This window comes from Furipterus horrens, unplaced genomic scaffold, assembly GCF_987537825.1.
Source record: "Furipterus horrens unplaced genomic scaffold, mFurHor1.1.pri manual_scaffold_4, whole genome shotgun sequence".
NCBI lineage: Eukaryota > Metazoa > Chordata > Mammalia > Chiroptera > Furipteridae > Furipterus > Furipterus horrens.
This window is the reverse complement of record NW_028327174.1, coordinates 194,845,383-194,854,858: the sequence shown is the minus strand read 5'-3', so window position 1 is coordinate 194,854,858 and position 9,476 is coordinate 194,845,383. Positions and strand designations below refer to the sequence as shown.

The 9,476-nt window shown below is 40.4% G+C and overlaps 1 protein-coding gene across 1 annotated transcript; it reads right to left on the bottom strand.

The window, feature by feature from the left end:
- Positions 1-2,543: 2,543 nt before the first annotated feature.
- On the bottom strand, positions 2,544-3,957 carry LOC150013671 (olfactory receptor 1J4-like). Its single transcript, XM_090275263.1, has 3 exons — positions 3,058-3,957; positions 2,789-2,828; positions 2,544-2,629 (listed from the first exon to the last, which is right to left on the bottom strand). Exons 1-3 carry the CDS (start codon positions 3,955-3,957, stop codon positions 2,544-2,546), a joined length of 1,026 nt encoding a protein of 341 aa, XP_090131389.1.
- Positions 3,958-9,476: the final 5,519 nt, after the last annotated feature.

Below are 9,476 nucleotides of genomic sequence, written 5' to 3'. Positions count from 1 at the left end.
TGGGAGTTATTTAAGAGGACCTTCTAGGGACTCCAGAAGTTTCTTCCGTCACTTAATCCCCACTGGTTTTTGCAGCCTGAAGTTCTGGGGACTTACCTTCCTAACACTGGAGCCCTGTTCTGGGGGGGGCCTGGTGTCAGGTTTGAAGTCCTCATTCCCATGATATACCTCCGAAATTTTTATCTACCACATGTGGATGTAGAACAAGCCTGTTCCACGTCTCCACCTCTTCTACCAGTCTGGATGGATGTGTTTTCTTTAATTCCACAGTAGTAGAACTTCTATTCAACTCAATTTCTGACAGTTATGAATGATGACTGTTGTATATTTTAGTTGTAATTTTGATGTGGCTGTGCAAGGAGGAGAGCCTTGTATACTGATGCCGCCATCTTGACCATATTGGTGATCCTTATATGACAAAATCATCGCAAATGTAGTAGCCAAATGGTATTTTTCTAAGTCTGTTATTTCTCCTATGTTTATTAGTTGTGTTTTTTTATAAGAAAAAAGTTACCCTTATTCCCCACTCTTTGTTTTTTATTTGTTTATATATTTATGGACTCCTGGATTTTTACTTCTCTGAGTTATAATCCATTACTGTAGTTTTTTATTTTGAAGCTTTAGGCATGTTTATTGTTTACAAGGATTCTAAATAATATCAGTGAAGCCGACTGGGGAATATATAGAAAAGAAACACAAGAAGTAAAATTTAGAAACTAAGAAACTAAAAAAATGTTTACTCCTGGGGTGGGTCAGGAGTGGAACACCGTGAATGGGGGTTGGTAAGAGTATAGATAATAATATATAAGATAAATTTCCATCTATTTATAATTTTAAAACTCATGGGTTTGAATTGATATCTCCAGGTCTAGTTTGACACCATACAATTTTCTGCAGCTTCTCCTTTTCCAACACACAGTCTCTTTCCCACAACAGTGAGGAGTCACTGCCTTTTCCTCAATGTTTACTTACCTGCTGAATTTTTGGACAAGGGAAAAATTTCAGAATCTTGAACTCATACCACTGTTCATGACATATTAACTACATGCAGCCTAAGACTTTGTTTCCATTTTATATTTAATTGTGAGAGTAGATAGACAAAATTCTGGGTTCAAGAATTGCTAGAGTACTTATTTTATTTTTCTCTTTAGTCTAATATGGTATAAATTTAAGATACAGTTAGGTTCACTTGTCTTCTTTATGCTATTTTGCTCTATACACCACCTCGTCTATTTATTTTCTAGCGGCAAAAGACGACATAGTCATAACTATACTAATAATTATAAGCATCTCCCATCTCTTCTATCCACCTCCTCTAGGTGAACCATCGCATTAGTGTCTGATTTAGTCGTCCTGTGTTTCTTTTTGCCCAAATGGGCCGATTATGCATACTTTATTTCCCCTTCATTTTTATATAAATTTCAAAGCTGTACGTGCACTTCTGCACATAGCTTTTTTCCCATTTAACAATATATCCTGATGTATCTCCATATTGATTTACATATATTTTCGTTTTTATTTTTTCACAGTTGCAAAATACTCTATTTCAGTGATGCTCTACAGAGTATACTTTAGGAGTCCTAGAATGAAATATTAATGTTGAGTCTCCTAAGTGCCATGAATTGTGTATCTCAAACGACACAAATGTTCAATATCATGTTTTGTATTTTAAACTATGACTTAAAAATTAAAAAGAACCCTGACTGATGTGGCTCGGTGGATTTGGCACTGGCCTGCGAACCTAAAGGTCACAGGTTTGATTCCCAGTCAGGGCACATGCCTGGGTTGCAGTCCAGGTCCCCAGTTGGGGCATGTGTGAGACCACCAATCGATGTATCTCTTGCACAACGATGTTTCTCTCCCTCCCTCTCCTTCTCTATAAAAATAAATAAATAAAATCTTTAAAATTTTTAAAGAGAAAGTAAAAGTAATCTCTGCATACAGCACAGACAAGAATTATAAAATAATAGTAATGTGTGAAAATAATAGAGGAATTATGAAATAAGAGTATATAAAATTTTCCAAAGGGAGGAAGACACGAGAGAATAAATGTGAAACAGATGTATCACATAATTATACGGAAGATATAAATTCAACTTTATTATGATTACATTAGATGTCACTAGATAAATAGCTCCAGAAAAATAATAATTGTTGCTATACATACAAAGAACAAAATCCAACTTTACATACACTATTAACAAAGGACACCTCACTGACACTGTGGACACAGAAAGTCTAACGTGACAGAAAAGAAATGCCATGTTAAATTTAACATGAAAAGCTGCATCTTTACCAGATATCCTATAGCAATATCTGTATCAACATCTGTATATACATCTATGTCTACAGATATGGATATAAGGCGTCAACATTAATATGAGAAGTAGATGAATTTATAAGGCAGGACACATGGCTAGAAATATCTCCTAAATTTAAATGAAATAGTATGCTGTTAAATGCATTTTTTAAAAGTCTGTCTCTCTTTTGTTAAAAGTCTTTCTCTGTAGCACATGCGACTTTTCATAGTGTAATTATTCTGATCATGGCTGATTGCAGTGCACCAACATGATGTCATCGAATGTGAGTTGGGAAGCTGTGCACACAATCAGCGTGAAGCCAACAAAAGCTAGCATAAAAGAATCAGTTCAAAAAAAAAGGAAGTTCACCAGGAGTGGATCATGATGCCAGACCAGTGTGTCCTCATAACATGGCATAAAAATACATGAGTAAAAATCGTTATATCTTAATGGAGAAAAAGACAAATTCATAATTATAATTGTGCTACATGTTTCACAAATGATTTTGCTTATAATAAAAGATAATGTACAAGGGAAAATATTAATTAAGAATAAAGAATATCAACAATCCAAGAAGCAAACCTGACCTAGCTGACATATTAACAGCACTTATACATGACAACGGAATGCAAATGCTATTAAAGTTATATGGAAATGTCAACCACACAATAATGTTGGGACATGTACCTCACTGTGCTCCTGTAGTAAGAGGATTTAGTGATTGCCACTTAAAGAAGTTAACCCTATTGACAAACATTTCTAAGGCCTGTTTTATATCTCTGTTCCTCAGGCTGTAGATGAAGGGGTTCAGCATGGGGGTAACAACCATATACATGATCGAAGCAATTATGTATTCGGAATCCCATGATGAGGGCAAGAAGTAAACACCAGCAATTGTCCCATAGTATAAAGACACCACAAAGAGATGGGAGCCACAAGTAGAGAGCACTTTCAAGAGTCTCTTAGTTGAGGGTACCCTTAGGATGATGGTCCCTATACGGAGATATGAGCCTAAAATAATAACCAAGGGCAAGAATACAAGCATTCCTCCCACAATGAAGATGACCTGCTGATTGAGGGAGATATCTGAACAGCTCAGCTTCAGGAGCACAGCAATGTCACAGAAGAAGTGAGTGATGGTATTGTCAGCACAGAAGGACAGTCTGACCAAGAGGAGGATGTTCAACAGGGCATTGCCACAGGAGACAATCCAGGAGGCAGCCACCAGCAGCACACACAGCCCCTCCCTCATGATGGTGGTGTAGTGTAGAGGGTGACAGATGGCCACATACCTGTCATACGCCATCACACCTAGAAGGAAGTCATCAAGGCCACCAAAAACTATGAAAAAATACAACTGAGAAATGCATCCCACATAGGGGATGGATCGTTGCTGAGTCTGCATATCCATAAGCATCTTTGGGACAGTGACAGATGACAGAGAAATGTCAGAGAAGGCCAAGTGGCTGAGGAAGAAGTACATGGGCGTGTGCAGGCGAGAGTCCAGCCTGATGAGCAGGATGATGAGCAGGTTGCCCAGCACCGTGGTCAGGTACATGCCCAGGAACAGGGCGAAGAACACGCCCCGCCTCTCTGGCCGGATGGGGAGCCCCAGGAGGAGAAACTCAGACACGCTGCTCTGGTTGTCCCTCCTCATGGTCCTCCTCTGTCAGCTGGGGACAAAGGAGGTTTGGGAATCTTCAGGATCCTAGAAACACAGCCAGGACCATCACATCTCATACTGTGGGAAAACCATGAATATTTTCCTTTAATTTTAATTGTTTACATTTGTGCAGTTTTCCAATGTTTTTCACTTTTCCTGCCTACCCCTTCCCTCAGGCCATCACCACACCAGGGGTCAGGCATATATGTTCCTTGGCTAATCCCTTTGCCTCTTTCCTCCACTCCTTCCCTCGCCCTATTAATTTCTCACACCTGTGGATGCCTGCATTCTCAGTCTATCCCAGTCTGGTTACAGGAGATCATTGCACCCCTAAAGCAGCCAAAAAACTTCATTGCACAGAAGCATGGAGGCACTCACTGTTTCATTCAGCCATTATTCATTGAACATTGAGTCTGTGTCAGAAACTTTACTAAGGGCTGAGATGCAGCAGGAAAAAGAAAAGCAAGGTCTCCCCCCTTCCGTGAGTTGAGAACTTGATGAGCATGAGGGATGATTTCTACACCTGTCCAGAATCAAACCATAATAATTCACTGTGGCAGAAGTGGAAGATGAGTCCAGAAAACTGGGATCAGTTTTTGTTCCTTAAAGTAACGTGACACTCCAGCTGAGGCTCCATTGTTGGAGTGATGTCACACTCCGCCTGTGAACCTGCCAGGCTCCATTGACTTTTAGCTGTAAAGTCAGGGACACTCCAGTAATGGGTGACCATTTAAAGCCTTTTTATTCCAAAATAGCTACGAAATCAGAATAGTCCACAAACTATCTTTCACAATAATGCTGACCATCTTTGGGTCATAAACACTGTGTTGAACACTAAGTTAAGGGCTTTATCTACCTTTTATAATTAAATCGAACAACAGCTTTACATTCCCGGACCTAAAATTCTTCACACCTATAGTAAGAATGAATGTTCTTTCCCCGTTCTATTAGCTGTTAGAAAACAGAAACCTAAGTGATATAAATCTTATATGCATATATAAACTGTATGTATTGCCATTTTCTATAGGTTAAAAATATAAAATATGTTTTAATAGTGTCAATAATATCATCATAACTCTGTATAGTGGCATGTGGTTATTAGACTTATTGCAGTAATAGTTATTTAAATGTTGAATCACCATATTGTACACACCTGAAATTAATGCCATATTGTATATCAACTATGATAATGTATTGCCATTTTCTATAGGTTAAAAATATAAAATATGTTTTAATAGTGTCAATAATATCATCATAACTCTGTATAGTGGCATGTGGTTATTAGACTTATTGCAGTAATAGTTATTTAAATGTTGAATCACCATATTGTACACACCTGAAATTAATGCCATATTGTATATCAACTATGATAAGAATGAATTTAAAGGAAAAGATTATCAGATGTGCAGGTCAGTCTACTATGTCTGAATGATCAAAGCCTGGGCTCTTAACTAGTACCCATGGAAACCTCCACCATCATCAGGAGACCATATGTTATTTAAGGGTTGCAAGAAGTTCAATGTTTTCTTAGATTCCTACTTTCACTTATATTGATCTGTTTTTCAATTAACGGAAGACCCTTACATTCATTTTCATTTTTTCTAAAATACATATTTATTGCACACCCAGCCACACACTCACTACATAAGCATCACACACACTCCTACTAATAATGAGAGGCTTGCTTCCGCCCCTTCTGACCCATCCCCATCTTGGGGGAAGGCAGGCAGCATGGGGCGGTCAAGTCTATTCAATCACAGGCACACTTGTTGAACCACCACCAACATGCTATGTACATGGTCACACAACATGGTAACATACAGAAAACAAACAAACAATACGCCTTCCTGCTCACACATGAGTGTGTCACCCACAGACACAGCTCGCACATGCAGCAGCACACACTGCTGAGCAGAGGTGTGAACCCTCTCTGACTTGACCTTGGCTCCTGTGAGGTCAGGCATCTTCCTGCTCAGCAGCAGAGCCAACAGTGTCACCCCTGATGCTCAGCAGTGACGCAAGTCCTTTTGACCACAGGCATGAGTCAGCAGTCCCGGATCACATGCCAGGAGGCTGATAACCTGGTCTACATGCACTTAAACAGGGCCCAGGTTAAGTCTAACTCAGGAAAACAGTCAGGCTGTTAGTCAGATACATAGCACATGCATGTGCACGCATAAGCCACTATCAAAGAGCACAAACATAAGCATACACAATACATGCAGACACACACACACAGTCATGGACATCGGTCTCATCTATGAATCGGACGTCGGTCTCATCTATGAATCAACAACCACGCAGGCAGATTCATCCCCACGTGCAGATTTCCAGCCCCTCTGACCTGTACTCATCCTTGGTGAGCTCAGACACCTTCTGCTCCAGACTGTTGCCCAATTCCTTAGGTTTTCCTTAGGAGGTCTCACAGTCACACAATTGGAAGAAATATCTGGGGCCTTGGCACTTCTACAGACTTTCATTTTCTTTAACCAGCTCCAGAGAAATGACTCAAAAGAAAACACTTCCTTACTAATAAGAGACTGACACCAAGTCCCCAAGCTTCTGGCTAATTTCTCCATGCCCTTTGGGGAGCTTGTGTCCAAGAGCCAGAGGGACTGGAGTCCTAGGGGACAGTGTTCCTGATTCTACCGATGCCCTGGACTCCTTTCTTCTTGGGCATTGTGCCAGGTGGGACAAAGGATTTTCCAAATTTTATTTTGATATGGTTTTAAAGATATAGAAACGTTGTAAAAATGATATCAAGAATTCCTGGAAAGGCCTCACGACATTCCCCAATGGTTAACATTTTAATATGTTTACCTTCTGTGTGCATGTACATATGTTTGTATGTATGTAAGTGTCAGGCTTATATTTTCAGCAGATATACCACAAGGCATATTATTAGAAAACATATGATATTAATATTTCTACTTACTAGTGTTTGAATCCTTATCAATTGACCATAGTGCTGTCTCCCAGGTTCTCTACTGTAAAGTTACTATTTTTTTTGAAGTTAATATTTCAACCTGGTAAATACTGGGTATGATTTGGGTAGTTATTTTGATAATATATAAATGTAACTTTTTCCTTATTAACATTTCACCCACTGTATTTAACATTCATTGGCAATTCCTTTTTTTACTTTCTTTTTTTAAATTATATTTTATTGATTATGCTATTACAGTTGTCCTAATTTTTCCTTTGCCCCCTTCCACCCAGCAAACCTCACTTTCTCAGGGAATCTCCACACCATTGTTCATGTCCATGAGTCATGCATATAAGTTCTTTGGCTACCCCATTTCCTAGCCTGTACTGTACATCCCCATGACTGTTCTGTAAGTACCTATTTGTACTTCTTAGTCCCCTCACCTCTTCACCCATTCCCCCACACCCCCCTCCCATGTGGCAACCGTCAAAATGCTCTCTGTATCCATAATTCTGTTTCTGTTCTTGTTTGCTTAGTGTGTTTTTTAGATTTCACTGTTGATAGATAAGTATACCCTGGCTGGTTTGGCTCAGTGGATTGAGCGTCGGCCTGCGAGCTAAGTGTCGCTGGTTCGATCTTCCAGTCAGGGCACATCAGAGAAGGAAAACTCTGACTCCAAAAAACCTCCGCTGCCTTGCGGCATACCTCTTCAGGGGAAAGGCTAAGGGAGTAAACCCCGACAGAAAATCCGGAGCCGGAGTCCCTAAGGCGGTTTGACGTTGTAGTCAACACCGGCAACTCCTGCGGCGCACCTGAAGCCAAGCTGTATTGACTCCGTCTTTCCCTTGGATCCTTCAGCTGCGAAGAGAGGGGGGGTCTGCTGCATGGGCAACAGCAGACCCTCCATATCACCCTGCCCAGGCTCTGTAGCTTCATCGCAAGATGTCGATTCAACACGGGAGGAGACAGATACCGTGTCACTCCCGAGTCGGACTGCACAGCCATTCTCGGCGGTGCAGATAGACTCTTAAGAAGCTACACCATCGTCTCTCGAGACGGACGGCTGCCGACGACGAGATAAGTATTTATTGCCATTCTATTGTTCATAGTTTTGATCTTCTTCTTCTTAAATAAGTCCCTTTAACATGTCATATAATATTGGTTGGGTGATGATGAACTGCTTTGTTTTTTTTTGTCTGGGAAGCTCTTTAACTGCCCTTCGATATTAAATGATAGTTTTACGTGTAGAGCAATCTTGGCTGTAGGTCCCTGCTGTTCATGACTTTGAATATTTCTTGACAATCCCTTCTACCTTTCAAAGTTTCTTCTGAGAAATCAGCAGACAGTCGTACGGGAACTCCCCTGTAGGTAACTAACTTCTCATGCTGTTTTTAAGATTGTCTCTTTATCTTTAACCTTTGACACTTTAATGATGATGTGTCTTTGAGTGAGCTTCTTTGCATCCATCTTGTTTGGGACTCTCTGTGCTTCCTGAACTTGCATGTCTATTTCCTTCACCAAATTAGAGAAGTTTTTTTGAATTGTTTTTTCAAAACAGATTTGCAATTTCTTGCTCTTTCTCTTCTTCTGGTACCTCACATGTGAATGTTGAAACATTTAAAGTTGTCCCAGAGGCTCCTTACTCTATCCTCATTTTTTCTTAAATTATTTTTTCTTCCTGTGGTGTTTTTTTGCTTCTTATGTTCCAAATCATTAATTTTATTCTCAGCTTCATCCACTCTACTATTGTTCCCCTGTAAATTGTTCTTTATTTCAATTAGTGTATCCTTCAGTTCTGACTGGATCTTTTTTATGCTGTTGAGATCTTCACCAAGTTTTTTGAGCATCCTTATAACTAGTGTTTTGAACTCTGCATCTGATAAATTGCATGTCTCCATTTCGTTAGTTCTATTTTGTAGTATTTATCTGTTGTTTAATTTGGGCCATATTTCTTTGTCTCCTCATTTTGGCAGTCTCCCTGTGTTTGTTTCTATGTATTAAGTAGAGCTGCTATGACTCCCTGTCTTGGTAGCATGGTCTAATATCATAGGTGTCCTGTAAGGCCCAGTAGCACAGCTTCCCCTATTACTCAAGTTGGGTTATTGAGGTGCACCCTTTGTGTGGCCTGAATACACTGTCCTCTTGTAGTTGAGGCTTGATTTCTGTTGACAGGTCAATGGTAGGGATTTACCCAGGCCAGTCAGCTGCAAGGGCTGGCTGTGACCACTGACCACCAACTTCAGCCCTTCCTGGAGGATCCGCTGTGCAGGAACAGGATGATGATGCTCTGATGTGGTCTGTAGCCATTTACTGAGTGCACAGGCTCTGGGTTTTCTAAGATGGTGCAGGACAAAGTTGGCCACCACCCGTGTTCTTCCTGGGGCCACCCTGCATGAGTTATAGAGCAATCTGACATGTCTGCTCCCTGTGCTGTGAACCTAGGCTGGATACTGCTAGTGCCAAGCCTGGGGCCACTTAGCAAGAGGTATAGGTGATGGGAGCTCACTGAGGCTAGGTGTTGCTTGTTTGAGTGGATTTAGGAAGTTGTGAAGCATGAGCCAAGACCAGTCATTCATATGGAAAAGCC

Excerpts from the sequence above, each read along its gene's own strand:
- LOC150013671 (XM_090275263.1), bottom strand. The coding sequence starts at position 3,957 with ATGAGGAGGGACAACCAGAGCAGCGTGTCTGAGTTTCTCCTCCTGGGG. Across the intron at positions 2,829-3,057 it reads ATATAAAACAGGCCTTAGAA|ACATTATCTTTTATTATAAG; the intron begins ATGTTTGTCAAT and ends ATTTTCCCTTGT. Across the intron at positions 2,630-2,788 it reads CAAAATCATTTGTGAAACAT|CTTTTGTTGGCTTCACGCTG; the intron begins GTAGCACAATTA and ends CTTTTATGCTAG.